Source organism: Dromiciops gliroides, chromosome 1 (assembly GCF_019393635.1).
Source record: "Dromiciops gliroides isolate mDroGli1 chromosome 1, mDroGli1.pri, whole genome shotgun sequence".
NCBI classification, from domain to species: Eukaryota; Metazoa; Chordata; class Mammalia; order Microbiotheria; family Microbiotheriidae; genus Dromiciops; species Dromiciops gliroides.
In genome coordinates this window covers 235,547,261-235,565,253 of record NC_057861.1, presented here as the reverse complement: position 1 = coordinate 235,565,253, position 17,993 = coordinate 235,547,261, and the positions used below count along the sequence as shown (strand labels likewise).

General features: G+C 39.1%; 1 protein-coding gene across 1 annotated transcript in view; it reads right to left on the bottom strand.

Moving 5' to 3' along the window:
• GREB1L (GREB1 like retinoic acid receptor coactivator) overlaps positions 1-17,993 on the bottom strand; it is a 165,362-nt gene that overhangs the window by 98,402 nt on the left and 48,967 nt on the right. The window contains exons 5-6 of the mRNA XM_043979628.1: positions 16,586-16,762; positions 13,687-13,809 (exon numbers count right to left, since the gene is read on the bottom strand). Coding sequence (XP_043835563.1) covers positions 13,687-13,809; positions 16,586-16,762 — 300 coding nt within the window. The remainder of the gene's footprint in view (positions 1-13,686; positions 13,810-16,585; positions 16,763-17,993) is intronic.

Below are 17,993 nucleotides of genomic sequence, written 5' to 3'. Positions count from 1 at the left end.
ATTCAAGACAGTTCATTTTTAAGACAGCACTCACTCCTTGTCTCAGATAAGCCAAGGGGAGATAAAGACTGTTTTGCCAGATGGAGTTTTCAAGGTCGAGAGTAGACCCAAAGTCTCCGACTTTGATGCAGCAGGACAACTTGTTCAGCTAGAAGAGGAACACAAGCCAAAGGGGGATGAAGGTCAGAGACTCCTAAGAGAGTTACTAGTCCAGAGTAAAATAAAGTTCTTTGAGGTTTAGTGAGAAAAACTCACTTAAAGTTGCAGTTTTATTGTTGGTACTACATTAGAGATAATTATAAACATTATTTTTATGCCTGAACTAATTAGCTACTTCTTCCCAGAAAAGAGATGTTCATATTCTTTCCAGGAAATCTGAGGGGCTTTTGGATCACCACATTTATTGCACTGTGGACAGTAAGGCATTAAATGATCCTCTCATGACTTATGTAACACTGTTCATTCTACAGCTGTTTCCCTCCCCCTCCATACGTAACTGTGGGATCTTTGGATGGGAGAACAAATGAGGAAGTGGTCACAGGAAGTGGCATGATGCTGCTGTGGCAGAAGGGTACCAGGCTCAAACTCAAGCTCAGAGGAGGGAGAATGACATCGATGTCGACAATGACTTCTTCCTGGGACCGGCTGCCAAATCCACAATCATCCTGCACCACACTGGGCAGGCTAAGGCTGAAAGTGGTCAACCACAGCACCGATCTTCATGAGAGCCAGGTCTCATTATGTTTACACGATACTTTCCAGTTTGAAAATCATCCCCCTTCAAAAGATAAAGGGGCATATATGAAGGGCTTAATAAGCAGTTGTTGGATTGATATCTTTACTTCACATCTGGAGATATGGCAAGAGAATCTCTCCCCACTTCAGTTCATCCTCCACTCACAGCTGTCAAGTTAATCTGTCTAAAGCACAAATCTGACCACGTCATCCCTTTATTGAATAAACTCCAGTGGCTCCCCATCATTTCTAGGCATAAAGCATAAAAATCCTCTGATTGGCATCCACGGACATTCACAACCTGGCCCCTTCCTCCCTTTCTGGTCTTCTTAAACTTTATTAACCCTCACATACTCCGCAATATAGTCACAAGTGGCGTCTTGCTGTTTCTCACACAAAACACTTTATCTCCCTACTCAGGACATTTTTCCTGACTGTCCCACACGCCTGGAAGGTTCTCCCTCTTCACCTTCACCTCTTGGCTCCATTCCATTCCCAGCTAAAGTCTCACCTCCAAAATTGCTTTTCTGATCCCCCTTTAGTACCAGTGCCTTTCCTCTGCTGATCATCTCCAATTTATTCTGTATTTTTTTTTGCGGGGCAATGGGGGTTAAGTGACTTGCCCAGAGTCACACAGCTAGTAAGTGTCAAATGTCTGAGGCTGGATTTGAACTCAGATCCTCCTGAATCCAGGGCTGGTGCTCTATCGACTGCACCTTTTTTTCATGTTGTCTTTTTCATGCCGAGCTCCTCAAAAGCAAGGGCCGTCTTTTGCCTTTCTTCGTATCCCCAAAACTTAGCACAGTGCTAGGCACATAGCAAGCGCTAAATGGATGTCTACTGACTGACTTATTTATATGGTTAAAGGTAAGCTATTCCAAATCTTTTCTTTCCTCCTCAAGCTCCCTATCCGCATCTTCCCTACCTCAACTCTCTATCAGCTAAGGACCTTGACTCTTTACTGAAAAAACCGAGGCCATCTGATGTGTCTTCTCCCATTCTCTTCATCTCAAAACCCACTGACATCATCACCCAATTTCTCTTCCCTCCCTATAGTCTCTCATAGTAAGGTAGCCTTTCTCCTTTCCAAGGTCAAACCATCTGCCCTTGATCTTATCACCTCCTGCATTTTCTAGTAAATTGCACCCTCAATTATCCCTCCTCTCTCTTGAGCCTTCGACCTCTTCCTATCAGCTGGCTCCTTTCCTGCTGCTTTCAAACATTCCCAACTTCCCTCTATCCTTAAAAAACAAAAAACAAAAAACCCCAAAAAACCATTAACTACCCTATTGCCCCCTGCAGCTATCATGCTGCGTCTCTCCTCCCTCTCAGAGCCAAAGTCCTTGAAAAGGTTGTTTATACTCAACTGCTTCCATTTCATCTTTTTTCGAACACTTCTCAACCCTTTCTAATCTGACTCATCACTCAGTTTTAATTCTCTCTAAAGTTATCAATGATTTTTAAAATCACCAAATATGATGGCCTTTTCTCAGCCTTAATCCTTCAAGATTTATCTGGTTTTTTATTTAATTTTTAATTTATGAAATAACAAGCATTTTTATAACATAGAATAAAAAAGATGACTGCACATAAGACTGCAAACATTATTCACAACTTGCTAATTCTTTTAAATATATAATAAAGTTATCATATAACTTTCTTTTTTTCCCCCTTTTCTCCCCTCCCCACCCTAGAGATGGTTACCATTAGACATAGATAGGTAGAAAGATAGATACACACATATACATACATATGTATATAAAATAATTCTATACATACTTCTATTTATTGGTTCTTTCTCTGGATGTACATGTCATCTTCCTTCATAGGACCTTTGTAGTTCATTTGGATTTACAATAGTCAAAAAGACTTAGTCACTCAAAGTTGTTTTTCTCATTCTTTTTTGGGGGGGCGGGGCAGGGCAATGAGTGTTAAGTGACTTGTCCAGGGTCACACAGCTAGTAAGTGTCAAGTGTCTGAGGCCGGATTTGAACTCAGGTCCTCCTGAATCCAGGGCTAGTGCTTTGTCCACTGTGCCACCAAGCTGCCCCCTTCAAAGTTGTTTTTAAAACTATTCCTATTACTGCATAAAATGTTCTCTTGGTTCTGCTCATTTTGCTCTTCATTATTTCCTGCAAGTCTATTCATGTTTTTCTAAGATGACCAAGCTCATCATTTTTTTACAGCACAACAGAATTTCATCCCAACCATACACCACAACTTGTTCAGCCATTCCCCCACTGATGGGCATCACTGCAGTTTCCAGTCCCTTGCCATCACAAAGCTATGAATATTTTAGAATTATATTTTACATAGGTTGTTTTTCTTTTTCCCTAATCATCTTTGGAAAGAGATCTAGTAGTGGTATTACTGGGTCAAAGGGTATAGGCAGTTCAATAACTCTTTGAGCATAATTCTAGATTAAGATTTATCGGGGCAGCTAGGTGGCACAGTGGATAGAGCACCGGCCCTGGATTCAGGAGAACCTGAGTTCAAATTTGGCCTCAGACACTTACCACTTACTAGCTGTGTGACTCTGGGCAAGTCACTTAAAGCCCAATTGCCTCACCAAAAAAAAAAAAAAAAAAAAAGATTTATCTGCTGTATTTGACACTACTGACCACCCCCACTGCCAGGACACTCTCTCCTCTCCAGGTTTTCATGATACTATTCTCTCCTGGTTGACCACTGACCTGTGTGACCATTCCTCAGTCTCCTTTGCTGGTTTTTCATCCATATTATGTCCCCTAACTGTTGGTGTTCCACAAGGTTCTCTACTAAAACCTCATCTCCTTTCCTTCAATACTCTTTCTCAGTAACCAAATGAGTTTGCAAATGTTTAACTATCATTTCTATGTAGGTGACTCTTGGATCTATAGATTGAGCTCCACTCCCATCTCACTAATGCCCTATTGGACATTTCAAACTGAATGTTAAAGAGAAATTTTAAACTCAACATCTTTAAAAGCGAACTCCTTGCCTTTCCCTTAAGCCTTCCCAGGCTGGTCATCTGAGCATTATTCTGTACTCCCCACTTCTTCATCCCAAATATCTAATCAGTTACCAAATATTAACATATCCCCCTTTATAACATCTCTTGCATCTGATTCCTTCTCTCTGCCTTAGTTGAGGGCCTTGTCACCTCTCCTGTAGATTATTGGAATAGCTTCCTGCCCCAAGTCTCTCCCTACTCCAGTCTGTCCTATATACTGTCACAAGTCATTTTCCTTAAGTGTTGATCTGACCATTTGACTCCTCTACTCAAAAAAGTTCACTGGCTCCCTAATTCCTCTAGAATAAAATAAAAACTCTCTTGTTTAGCATCTGAAGCGCTGCATGACTTGGCCCCATTTTCCCAGCTTTACTGGGCATTATTCTCCTCGCACTCTGTGGTACAGACAAACTAGCCCTTCTCCATTGCTCACATAGAGAACTCCATCTCTACATCTTTGTACAGGTTCTCCCCTGTTCCTTGAATATGCTCCCTTCTTACTTCGTCCTCACAGAATCCCTCTCTTCCTTTAAGACAAAGCACAGGCATCTTTTGTAGGGAGTCTTTCCCAGTCCTCCCAACTACTGGTATGCACTTTCCTAAACTACCCTGTAGTTTAGGAAAATATGGTAATATTTATTCACTTTATATTTTATGCTGTATGTATTTTTATATGTATTTGCTTTTCCTATTGAAATAATAAGCTCAATGCAAGCAGGAATGATTTTATCCTTTGTGCTTATAAACAGCGGACAGAGCATTGGGCTTGGAGGTAGGAAAACCAGAATTAAAAACTGGCCTCAGACACTAGCTGTAGGACCCTGGACAAGTCACTTAACTGGTTTGCCTCAGTTTTCTCCACTGTAAAAAGAGAATAATAATAGCACCTACTTTCCAGGGTTGTTGAGAGGATAAAAATGAGATATTTGTAAGTATTAGTTTAGTACAGTACCTGGCATGTAGTAGGTGCTATATAAATAATTTTCTTCTCACTCTTATATCACCAGCACCTAAGCATATGGCCTAGCACATAGTAGGCACTTAATATATACCTGATTAATAATCGAGTAATTATTAATAATTGATTAAGTATTGTCCTATTTAGACATTCTGATGTGCGAACTATGTTGCTTTTTCTAATTTGGGATTTGTAGAATTACAGATCTTGTACTGGAAAGTATCTAAGAGGTCATCTAGTTCACTGCCCCCCACCCCCCCTACCCCCATCCTCTTGTTAAAGATAAGGAAACAGGTCCACTTTGGTTAAGAGACTGGGCCAAGGTCAGATATGTGGTAACTGCCAGAGATAGGATTCTTATAGAGGTTGTCTGACTCCAAACAGCATGACACCTTTCCTCAATTATGAGGCAAAAACCATGCTCTGTGATCCACAAATCATGAAGACCAAGCTTATATGAAAAGAGTTCAGTTTGGAAATTAAGTCAATCTCACTGAGTATGACATTTAATGCTCTGTATGGTGTAAAAACTTCTATTTTTAGAGGCAAATGAGGCGTTGTGGTGGTAAGCTGTGAAAACGCGTGGTCTTGGAGGTAGGTGGGAAGCAGATGGAAGAGAGTTTCTCCTCTTAGCTTCTTGGAAAGGCAGTGTAACAGAGCAGAAACAGTAATGGATGGGATTTTTTCTTCTGTTGAAGGAACCACCATCTTTCTAGTCACCAAGATTCATGACCTTGAAGTCATCTTAGACTCTTTCCTCTTCCTCAAGTCTTATTTTCAGGGAGTTTCCCATCCCTACCCTCCTCCCATAAAATGCATGTGTACTCCTTGAGGGCAGGGACTACTTTATCTAGGTTGTATTACCAGCACCTACCGCTTTTTTCCCCCCTCCTACATCTGTGTGAGATTTCATCAGAACTTAGAGCCCTATCTAAACATCAGGTTTTTTTATCTGTAAAATGTCCTGTAGGGTCCCAGCTACCTCTAAATCTTAGGATCTTTCAATCCCCTACTAGAAAGAGTCTGCTATTACTCTCCTTCTTCCCCAACCATGTCACCCTTAGTAGAGGGTGCTTGCCTAAAGCCAACCCAGGAACCCAGGAATCTTCTAAGGAAGCATCTACAGAGGCCTGAGCCTTGTAGGAAACATCCAATTTCATGTACACATTATATTTCAAGATCAGGGTCTACACTCTATACCGCTGACCCCTGATGATGATTTTTAAAATTTGTGCTACTGGGGGCAGCTAGGTGGCACAGTGGATAGAGCACCAGCCCTGGATTCAGGAGGACCTGAGTTCAAATCCAGCTGCAGACACTTAACACTTACTAGCTGTGTGACCCTGGGCAAGTCACTCAACCCCAATTGCCTCACTAAAAAAAAAAAAAAACTTTAAAAAAAAAATTGTGCTACTGGTCACAAAGAGAATCAGTGAGAGTGAAAGTATTTACATCCCTACCACCAGCTAGAAAAAAAATGCCGATTCCATTTCTCTCCTGTCTCAGAGGCGCTAGTACTTTTCTCCTTGTCTAGAGTAATTCTTCCAGCGAGGCTCTTACTCCTATCGTGTTCTGCCTCCTCCAGGATTTTGGATCCATCAATCATCACCTCCTTTTTTCCATCCCATTAAAAATATTCTTACTGATCTTCATTTTAATATCACTGACATTTTCCCCCATTTCCCTCCTCTTCTCCCCTTTCATAGAGCCATCCTTTATAGGCTCTGGTGTTACATGCAATAGTCACCATCTGTGGACCCCCAGCTCTGCAAAGGAGCTAGAGAAGTGTCTTCTCATATCTTGATCTTGAGAATTCTCAATATTCACTATCAATGGTTTTTGTATTTGTTCTTTTTCATACTGTTGTAATCATGGTATATATTTCTCACTACCATTTTTTCTTAATTTTTTTTTTTAATTTCTGGAGAGTAATTGGGGTTAAGTGACTTGTCCAGGGTCAGAGAACTAATAAGTATCAAGTGTCTAAGGTTAGATTTGAACTCAGGTACTCCTGACTTCAAGGTCAGTGGTCCATCTACTTTTTTTTTTTTTGGTGAGGCAATTGGGGTTAAGTGACTTGCCCAGGGTCACACAGCTAGTAAGTGTTAAGTGTCTGAGGCCACATTTGAACTCAGGTCCTCCTGAATCCAGGGCTGGTGCTCTATCCACTGCACTACCTAGCTGCCCCTCACCATAATTTTTTTAACTCTTCCTCCTCCTCCTTCTTCTACACCACAGTCATCTCTCAATATATTTTCCCATCACCATCCCACTTTTCCCCACTAGCTTCTTAACCCTAACTTGTAACAAGAAAAAACAATTAAGCAAAAAATGACCTACAGAACAAGTAAGTCTACAAGTAGATATAACATTTTGAACCCATAGCTTCTCACCTCTAGGGTGAGAGGAGATATGTATGTTTTATCCTATTTTCCAGATCCAAAATTGTTCTTACAATTAATCTAAATTTAGTCGCCTTTTAAGTACTGTTTCATTAACATTATTCTACTCTTTATATAGGGGGGAGGGGAGAGACAGGGAAATATAGAGAGAGGGAGAGAGATAAGGAGAGGAGAGGGAGAGGGAGGGAAAGGGATGGAGAGAGAGAAAGAGAGAGAGAGAGAGAGAGAGAGAGAGAGAGAGAGAGAGAGAGAGAGAGAGAGAGAGAGAGTTTTGGTTCTTCACTTTCTATTACTTCATACAAATCTTCCTGTGTTTCTCTGAATTCTTCATGTCTTTCTTAAAACAAAATGATATTACTCTATAACAATTTGTCAGTAATCTCTTCGTTTCTGTATTTTCAACTGTTACTTCTATTCAAGTGATTATCAAATCTGTTATCTCCAACCCTGTGTTCTCTCCTGAGTTCCATCCCCACATTTTCAAATATTAGATATTTCCATATAGATGTTCTACTGGCTCTCAAACTTATCATGTCCAATATCATACTTATCCTTCTCCTTGAACATCCTCCTCTACACTTTCTAATTTTTGCCATTGGTAGCACCATTTCCCCAAGTATCCATATTTGAAAAGTTTCTATTTTTTTAATTCAACTTAATAGATGCCTTTTGTTTATGATGCACCAATTCCTTTCCCTCTTTTATCCCCCCCAAATTGTGAAGTCTTGTAAATTCCATATTCAGAATATATTTCTTATCATTGCCCCCTGTTTTCTATTACTACTGCCACCATAATAGTGACATTTTTCACTACTTCTCTCTGTCATGAACTACTGAAATAGCCTTTAAACTGATCCCACTATTCTTTTCTCTTCTAATCCACTCCACAATCCATTATCAAATCTTAAAAGTGCTATATAAATCTGAGCTATTATTATTATTATTATCTCACACTAACACGGCTTTCCAATCTTATCTTAAATCCTTTTCCTCTCTATTTACCAGCAAAACCAGTCTACGAACTCACTGATCTACAACTATATCCCCAGCATTCCTGTGTCCGTGACTTTGTTTTTATCATTCTCTAGAATTCTATCCTCATGCACTCCCTTGCAGAAATCTTACCCATCCTTCTAGATCCCTCTTAAATGTCACCCCTATCCCAACCCATTGAACACGGATGTATTCTCTGAACTCTCCAAATGGACATGATCTTCTCTTTCCCAGAACTTTCCTGTTTCTATGTTTTTTAGTCATTTGTATACATGTTATTTACTTATAGGACTACAAGCTCCAGCAGGACTAGAACCTTGCCTTATGTATGTTTGTATTCTCTGGTACTTAGTTCAGAGCCTTGTATATGAAAGGTAGCTCATAGTAAATGATTCTTGAATTGAATGTCCTACTGATGATATTGAATGATTGATACCATCTTTATATTCAAAAGATAGCACTTATCAATAAGTTAATAATCATCCAAAGCACAAGGTAATAGCTTAGTGGACTGACAAAGAACTAGACATATACTTGGCACTCACTGCATACTGCTGAATTGGATGGCCCCTCAAACAAGAACATTATCCTATGCTTAGGGAACTTTACTCATCTAGCAGCATCTGTCCTAATAATTTATAAATCCTACAGGAAATTTCTAATCATGTATAGAATTGGATGTCGTAATTATAAGTTATACAAAATATGTTAATTCTGTTAATTTTTTAATTATATTTTTATTTGAAAAATAAAATACGCTGGTTATGTACTGAATCCATACTTCAATCCTCAACAACGCTGGAAAAAATTTTCTTGCAAATTATAGTATTGTTTCCTGATCAAGTTGAATTTTTATGTAGACATATGCTGGTTCTAAAAGTGGGGATAATAAGAATATTTTTTTAAATTTTGTTCATTATAATATTAATTATCAAAATGATCAAAAAGCAATGAAAAGAAAGCCAGATACAAAGGAATTATTATAACCTTCTGGAAAGTAGATTCAAGAAAAAAAAAACCCTGTATAAATAAGAGTTCCTTCCCTTTCCCAAACAGAATGCAATGTGTGACCAAACCACTCCCTCTAAGGAACCTTGACCACAAGCCATGGCTAAATGCAAATTTGTTTAAACATTGTGTTCCCCTAGCTGATTAGGACTATAATCTCCTAAGAAAGGATGAAGCTTGCTATCTCAGACAAGGCGCCTCTGTAAACACTGACTAATGTTTGTAAGGGAATTGGAATGCTAATGTTCAATTTTGACAATCTCCTACTTCCTATAGTATCTGTAAGAACCAAGGAATTGCTATTTAAGCATCAAGCACCCAGTATAAAAATTTATAGAAGTGATATTTCCAGCTACACAAGGCTATTTTCAGGAAGTCTTCCTCCTGAGCAAGTTTTCTTGCTGATCCTACAATTATTATTTTTTTGTTTCTTGTTTTTGTTTTTTGGCAGGGCAATGGGGGTTAAGTGACTTGCCCAGGGTCACAAAGCTAGTAAGTGTCAAGTGTCTGAGGCCGGATTTGAACTCAGGTCCTCCTGAATCCAGGGCCAGTGCTCTATCCACTGCGCCACCGAGCTGCCCCCTGATCCTGCAATTATTTTTAATGTCTAATTTCACCTAAAATGAATTGACTACATCTTTACATTGTTGGGATGTTAGATGGCAGCTGGGTGGAGAAATGAGTGTTGACTTGGAGTCAGGAAGACCTCAGTTCAAAGCCAGTCTTAGGCACTTATTAACTGGACCATCCTGAGCAAGTCAATATTCAGCCGCAGTTTCCTTATCTATGAAGTGGGGATAATGATAGCACCTACCTCACTGGATTTTTGTGATTAGTGAGAGACTATATGTAGAATTCTTTGCAAATCTTAAAGTGTCATGTAGATGCTGCCATTATTGGAAAGCATAAACATAGGCGCACTGAGAATAGTTTCTTGCACTTAGAATTAATCTACTAGCCTTTGTTACCTTTCAGGTCACTTTGCCTTTCATGGCCTTTGGATAGCTGGACCTTTCTGCTAATTTCCTAAAGCCCCAGTGTTGACTCTTTACTCAGAGGAAGACATTTCATCTTTCCAAGACAGCTGTGCTGAGCATAATTAAAACTATGCTCTTTTGCTAGTTTTATTTTTAGTATGATCGTATTTCATAGATCTAGAATTCAAAGGAATTCATAGGCCATCTAATCAACCCCTTCATTTTAGAGATGAGGCCTAAAGTAATTCAGTGATTTGCCCAAGGTCAAACAGATAGTAAGTGGACGAAGTAAGATTTGAACCCACATCCTCTAATACCAGAGTCAGCACTCTTTCTATTCTACTTTTCTTTTCTTTGACTTGTGATTTATCTAGTGTAGGGAATACACAGTTTTAAAAAATCCTTCTACTAATATAGATCAACACCTAATCTATAATTTTTAGTCCTAAAAGAGCTGTCAAGAGCCCTGTGTGTCAAAGATACCAGTCTGATCCAGGGCTTCCTAATTCTGAAAGCCAGCTCTCCATCTTGTGGACCACAATGCCACTTTATGCTTCTCTCTTAATTATTGGCACTGCAGTTTATAAATTCCATTTCTTGGGCCCCAGGTTAATAGCATAGGGTAGAATAAGGAATCAAGTCAATCACCAACGCTAAAGTTCTAGTGCAGCCATCTGTGTCAACAATTATTGTGTGAGCGAGAATGAAGCATTTTTAAATGCCTTTATCCAAATTCCACTTTTGTTTTTCTAGTTACTAAGTCACCCAATGTTCTCTCCTCCTCAGTCCGAAGACCCGCTCTTTCTCCCACCCTGGTTGGATTCTCTCCTACCCTGGTGGGACTCACTAAGAAGAGCCACATCTTTTGAATGGTTTCAAAATCAGCCTTTCTTAACTAACATGGAATTAAAAGTTAAAACAAAAAATCTATTTCATGAACCCTAAAGAAAAGATCATAGAGATGGAATTCCTGAGAAAAAACATAGCACAGGCCAAAATCCGTTCCAATCATCTCACTGTAGTTGCTTCAAATGTTTGCCAACAATACATTCAATTATATGTCTAAAGCACTCCGACTCTGGAAAGTCCCATCCTGTTCTCTTAGCAGTATCACACTGATAAAACAATCTATTTTTTTCTGGAAAAGATCACAAGAGTAAGATTCTAGAGCCTTCTTAGGTAACTGATATTTAGGTTTTCCCTTTTCCTTCCTAAACTACTCCATAAGAAAGTTCTTTCCTGGGGCAGCTAGGTGGTGCAGTGGATAGAATACTGGCCCTGGAGTCAGGAGTACCTGAGTTCAAATCCGGCCTCAGACACTTAACATTCACTAACAGTGTGATCCTGGGCAAGTCACTTAACCCCAATTGCCTCACTAAAAAAAAAAAAAAAAAGAAAAAAGAAAAAAAAAGTTCTTTCCTCTATGAAGCTTAAGTCCTCTATGCTTCTTTCGGTAGACTTTCTCTTTCTTTACTCTCAGTGGAAAGAAAAGACGCTCTTCTTTATAAAATTAGTTATGTCCTACATGAAGGCCTATGGCCTTTATGAAGTCTCATTTTACCTTTCTCTTCTTCAACCTAAATGACCTCAGACTCCTTCACCTCTCCCCCTCTTTCATTCGTTCGTGGCTATCTTCTGAGCCCTCTCCTCCACTGTTCTCAGGAAGGCCAGAATTTTATACAGTCTTTAGGTTGGTCAATGAACAATATTTACTGAGTGGCCCCCAGGACCAGACTGACCATTTGATAGTTCTAAAAAAAACCTAAAGCATGCTGAAGGACTGCTTGAACTGAATTCTTTATCCATTCCTTGGGTTTTTTTGTCAATTTTTTTCCTCTGCGTGCAGCAAGTAGGCTTCAAGAGCCAGGGCCAGTTTTTACCCTTTCCATATATCAATATGAGAATGGTCATAATTTATTTTGGCAAACAACTAAATCATTCCCATGCTGCGAGATAATCTGCCACTGTTAGGGTTGGGAGCTGTGGAAACCACATTCCTTATATTTTCTACTCACATTTTCTAAGTGAGACACAGAATAACATATCAGGATTCTGTGATTCAATTACTGAGGAAGGGTCCATATTACAATTTAAACAGTCAGCTTTACCAACCATATTCAAATGAAATAACTGATTCTAATTACCCTTGAAGACAATGGTAGAAAATTGATAGATCCCATCAACATTTTAAAATTGTTTACAAGAAGTATGTAAGGTTAAAAAAAAACTATATGTTTTTTTATTTGGGCACATATAGCCATATGCATGTGTGTATGTACACATATACATATATGTACACATATTTTAATAGAATTTCTGGTCAGTGGATATATGTGTATATACATATATGTGTATGTGCACATATACATACACATACATATAGACATTGTATAATATACACGCACATATATAAACTTCATAGAGTTTCTTGAAAGTGGCCATCCACTCAAAACTATACATACATACACATAATGCATATGCATGAATACATGAAGTTATGTGTGTGTTTGTGTGTGTGTGTGTGTGTTATAGTATATGTATGTAGACATATATCTCTTTCAGTGTAGGGAATTCCTAGTTTTAAAAAAAATTCCCTCTACGAATATAGATTGACACCTAATCTCCAATTTATAGTCTTAAAGAGCTGCTAAGAGCCTGAGATCCTACAGCCTGTTAGTCAAAGATGGGTCTCTGATCCAGGTCTTCCTGATTCTGAAGGCCATTTGTCTGTTTAATGGACCACAATGCTACTTTCAGCTTTTTATTCAAATGCTGGCACTGTTTCGATGGATGGCTATTAACAAGAATTTATGAAGTTTTGGTTATACATGTGTTTATACATAAACCAATATGCATGTGTCTTTATAGATGTGTGCTATGCATGCATATGCATATACAACTTTTAGGTGACTTGCCTAGGATTATACACACATAAACTTCATAGAACCTGTCAATTGATATCCACTCAAATGTGTATATATATATATATAAAAGCATATATTGATAGATAAATATATATGTACATATATAAAAGAAGGAAATGAGCATGTATTAAGAGCCTACTATGTGTCAGAGACAGGTGCTAATCACTTTATAAGTATAATTTCATTTGATCATATATATATACACACACACACACACACACACATATATATATACACATCTTTATGTATGTATCTCTGTGTACACACACAAAAATGTGACTTTATTGGCACAGGGAACTTCCAATGAGGAAATTCTTTCTACTAATGCAGGTAGTCAACTATTCTGAACCATGCCCAGGGTCATACCATATTTATCCGAAGGAGGGACTTGATCTCACAAATTGGGTTTTACTGACTCAGGGATTACCTCCCTAGGCAGGGAAATATATGCACAGCATACTTTTAAGCTACACGATTAACATTTTCTCATCTAGAAATAAACAAAATAACAAATCAAGACCTGATTTGTAATGCTGGCCAACTTCTGAGATATAAACACTCATGCTGAAAAAATCATTGGCCCTGCTCTAGTTCAAGATGGCTTCAGAACACCTAAGTCCATCTATGGCTTGCTGATGCCTCTGATGGAATGCACATCCGTACACCTGAAGATGTAAGAGAAAACAATAGCCCATACCTGTTTGAGTGAATCCTGATTTGTATCCATTTGTTGTTCCGTTTTCTGGGGTTACCGTTGATGACACTGAAGAATTTGGTTTAGCAGAGTGGCAAGCAGCAGAGGATTGTCGGCTTCTACATTCTAGAAATGAGTAAGAGCCACAATGCATGAGGAGGAGAAGGAGGAGACATAGGGCCAGCTTTTGGTGATAGAAGTGGTGGCTACAGCTGTGAAGGTTAAAACCTAACTGATAAAATAAAGAGCTGGCCGTCAAGGGATTAATAATTTCACCTTCATAAATCCTCCGTCCCCTGAGTACATAGAATGAGTACAAGGAAAAAAATGCAAATTGCAAATTCCTCCGAGCTACTATCATGATTAAAAGGTGTATGTGTGGTGGAGGCTCAGGGTAAAGATTGTAGGGGGAGCACTAAGTGCAACTTAGGCAATTTAAGCTTGTTGATCTTAAGCCATAGAATAAGACCACTTCAGCTTCAAAAACAAATGCTAATTTGCCATCTACACTTGCTGCTTCCATGTCCTGGCATCTCACTGTCTTAAATCCTCTATAATCTGGCTTCTTTATCATTCAACTGAAATGGCCTCTTCCAAAGTAACCAATGATAAAGCCTAATATTCTCAATCTTCATCTTTGTGACCTCTCTGCAGCCTCCGACACTGCTAATTACCCTCATCCCCTGGAAACTTCTTGTCTCTAGGTTTTCCTGACACTGCTCTCTTCTATTTCTCTTCCTGTCTAACCAATTCTCAGTCTGGATCTTCATCCAGGTCAGTCCACTCATCAGGAATCTGTCTTGGGTCCTCCTCTCTTTTCCTTCTATACTGCTTCCCTTGATGACCTCATCAGTTACCATGGGTTCAGTGTTCTCTGTGAAAATGCCCAGATCTGTACATCCAGCCCTAGGCTCCCTCCTGAGCTCAAATTCTGCACCTGCCTTTTGGACATCTATAATTTGATGTCGTGTAGGCACCTCACACTCAACTTGTCCAAAATAGCTTATTACCTTTTCCTACAAAATCTCTTCTCTTCCCAAATGACCTATATTACTATCAAGGGAATTACTATCCTCATAACTTCAAAGTCATCTTTGACTTCTCTCTCTTACACTGAACCCATATATCTAATCTACTGGCAAAATTGTTTTCAGAGCATTTCTCACTTATGTCCCTTTCTGTCTACCCACAAAGCTAACACTGGTTCAGGCCTTCATCACCTCTTGCTTGGACAATTTTTTTCTGCCTCATGTCTTCTTCCTAATTCAATATGTCCCCCACTCAGCTACCAAAGTGTTTTTATTAAAGTGTAGGTCTGACCATAGGGCAGGCTAAGTGGCACAGTGGATAGAGCGTTGGGTCTGGAGTCAGGTAAGGCCTAAGTTCAAATCCAGCCTCAGACACTTACTAGCTGTGTGACCCTGGGCAAGTCACTTCATGTCTGTTTGCTTCAGTTTCCTCATCTGTAAAATGCAGATAATAACAGCACCTACCTTTCAGGGTTGTTATGAGAATCAAATGAGTTAGTAATTGGAAAATGACTAGCACAATGCCCGGCACATAGTAAGTCCTATATAAATGTTAGTAGTTATAATTATTAATATGTCACCCTCTCCACTACTCAATAAATTTCAGTGGTTCACTATTAACCCCCCCCCCTCTCTCTCCATATATACATTATATATTCTATTCAGATTTGAGAAACCACTTGGGGGAAAAAAGTCCTCTCGGTCAAAAAAGTTTAAAAAAGTCTTAAGGTGAACCATAAAATGGACACACCATAAAAAAAAAACAAACCAGAGGTGAAATAATCTTAAGTCATAGAACAAGACAGCTTCAGATGGAAGTTTAGAGGAATAGAAAGACAGTACTCATTTTATTTTTATTTGGATTTCAATCTGACTTTTCTGAAGCAAAATCCTTCAGCTTGATTTTAGCCAAGCAGGGTCTCAAATACAGCATTCTACATCCTCATTTCTTCAAGGTGTGCACAAAGTCAAAACGCCTAAGTTTTCAGATCTGAAAAGGCGTAAGAGCTACGACTATTTCCTGAAGAGGCAAAAGACGCGACTTCCAGTGCAGTTCTGTGACTACTGGAAAGAAGCTATTTCTAAATTTACAATGCCACAGTATTTGCTGTCTGCTTAACAAATAATTCCCCCCCCCCCCAATACATTTAGCCACAACAAATGAAAGCATTCAGGAAAGGTATTTGTGGAAGAAAAAGAAGTCTTTCTCTTGAACTGTGCAATGAAACAAGACTGCCACATCTTCACTGCAATTAGAACTACTGGCTGAAAGTGTGGCAGTTCTCAAATAAATGAAGGCATGACATTTGAATCAAGTTTCACTTCTGATAAAAAGAGATATTTGCATGTGGTAGGTGCCATATAAATGCTTACCCCACTTCACCCTCCCTACCCCCACCCCCACCCCCACTTCACAAATTGCTGGTCCTTGGTACAGGTTTCTGAAATTAAAGGCGAGGCAAATTACTCATTTTTGGTGACTACAAATATGTTAAGTGATTATCATTTTTCTTCAGAAAAAATAAAGTGTGCAAAATTTGCTGGAAATAAACTGAGATCAGGCTGAAAAAGAAAATGCACGTATTTATGAGGTATCAAAAGATTAATGCAGAGATAAGTTTATTCAATAACCCTCTCCAATTTATAGAAACTTAGACTAAGATTTTGTGGAGGATTTTTTTTTTGGTGGGGGTGCAGGTAGGAGAATTGAAAATTACCTCCAAACACAGCCATATACATACCTCACTCTAAGACTAATAACTACACCTGAACTGTGGACCCTGGGAAGTCCATCTGTCACTTTTATCAATCCCTGTTTCTCTTCCTCCCACTCTGACCAGCTAGCCAAAGGAACTAAACTTGGGCCATCTCACCTTTCCAACAAATAAGAGGCCCCTTTGACAGGACACCCTGGGAGCTTCTGACTAGGTAGTACTTTAAGTGCTTCTGCTTTTTGGGCTGCGTGGTGAGCTTCAAGTTGATATGGTTGGAAAATTCCGTGAAATACCGAAATCCTCTTTCTCCACAGCCTATGCAGTTTCCAGAAAACCCTAAAAGTGAAAAAAAGGATGGGGGAGGGAAAAGTGGTCAAACACAAAACAGTCATTCTACTGACACACACTAAGGGTGCTGGGGAGGGAGAAGCAAACCAGATATGCCTTATAAACCAAATGGACAGATGGAGATGGAGCAGGCAAAGTCAAATCAGAAGTTTCAAGGTTTTAAGGCTACTGGAAATGGCGGTGGCCTTGGCACAGAGGTGGTTCAGTGGGTTAAGAACATTGACCTAGAAATCAGGAAGACCTGAGTTAAAATTCCATCTCAGATCCTTTATAGCTGTCACTTAAGCCTTCCACAATCTCCCTTTCCCCATCTACCCACCTCCCAGGTTTGTTGTAAAGAACAAATGAGACAATACATACACCATTTTGCAAGGCTTCATGTGCTGTATAAATGCTATGATGATGAAGAAATGCTGCTGCTGCTGTTTATGGAATAGGATTTGGGGAGAAAGATAACAGACCTGGTTTTGGACTTAGTGACTTTGGTGGACAGAAAAATATCTAGGTGGATAATGAAGGTGCAAATGTCCTCTAGAATGTTGAATATGCAGGTATGGAGTTTAGGAAGGAGGTCAGAGCTGGAGTTGGAGATGGGAGTTATGTGAGGTGTGGTGGTAGGCAAAGCTATGAAAGTGAATAAGATAATTTACTGTTAGCAGGATTTTAGGGGTAGAACTATGCTCTTTATTTTTAAGAACTATAGGTCTTGGGGCAGCTAGATGGTGCAATGGATAGAGCACTGGACCTGGAGTCAGGAGTACCTGAGTTCAAATCCGGCCTCAGAGACTTAACACTTACTAGCTGTGTGACCCTGGGCAAGTCACTTAACCCCAATTGCCTTACTAAAAAACAAAAAACAAACAAACAAAAAAACCCCACAAAACAACAACTATAGGTCTTCAGGATGCTGGAAATTAGGTTCAAAAATAATATATGTCCATAAAATTTTACCAGCTTCCCACTGTCATTTTATCTTTCTGCTTTTTCTACCAATTAGGGAGAAGCCATATTCTCCATTTGCATGGTAGGGGATTTTTTTGTTACCACAGATCAATATTGCTTTAGGAACAATCTCTAGGTTATCAGGAAATTGGCCATAACTCTAGATCATCTGAAAGGTTTTAAAATACTACTTTGGGATGTTTTAATACTTGTCAAAACCATCCATCAGAACGATATACTTCTATAGTTTACATGTTGATTACAAGCTTTAAATGTA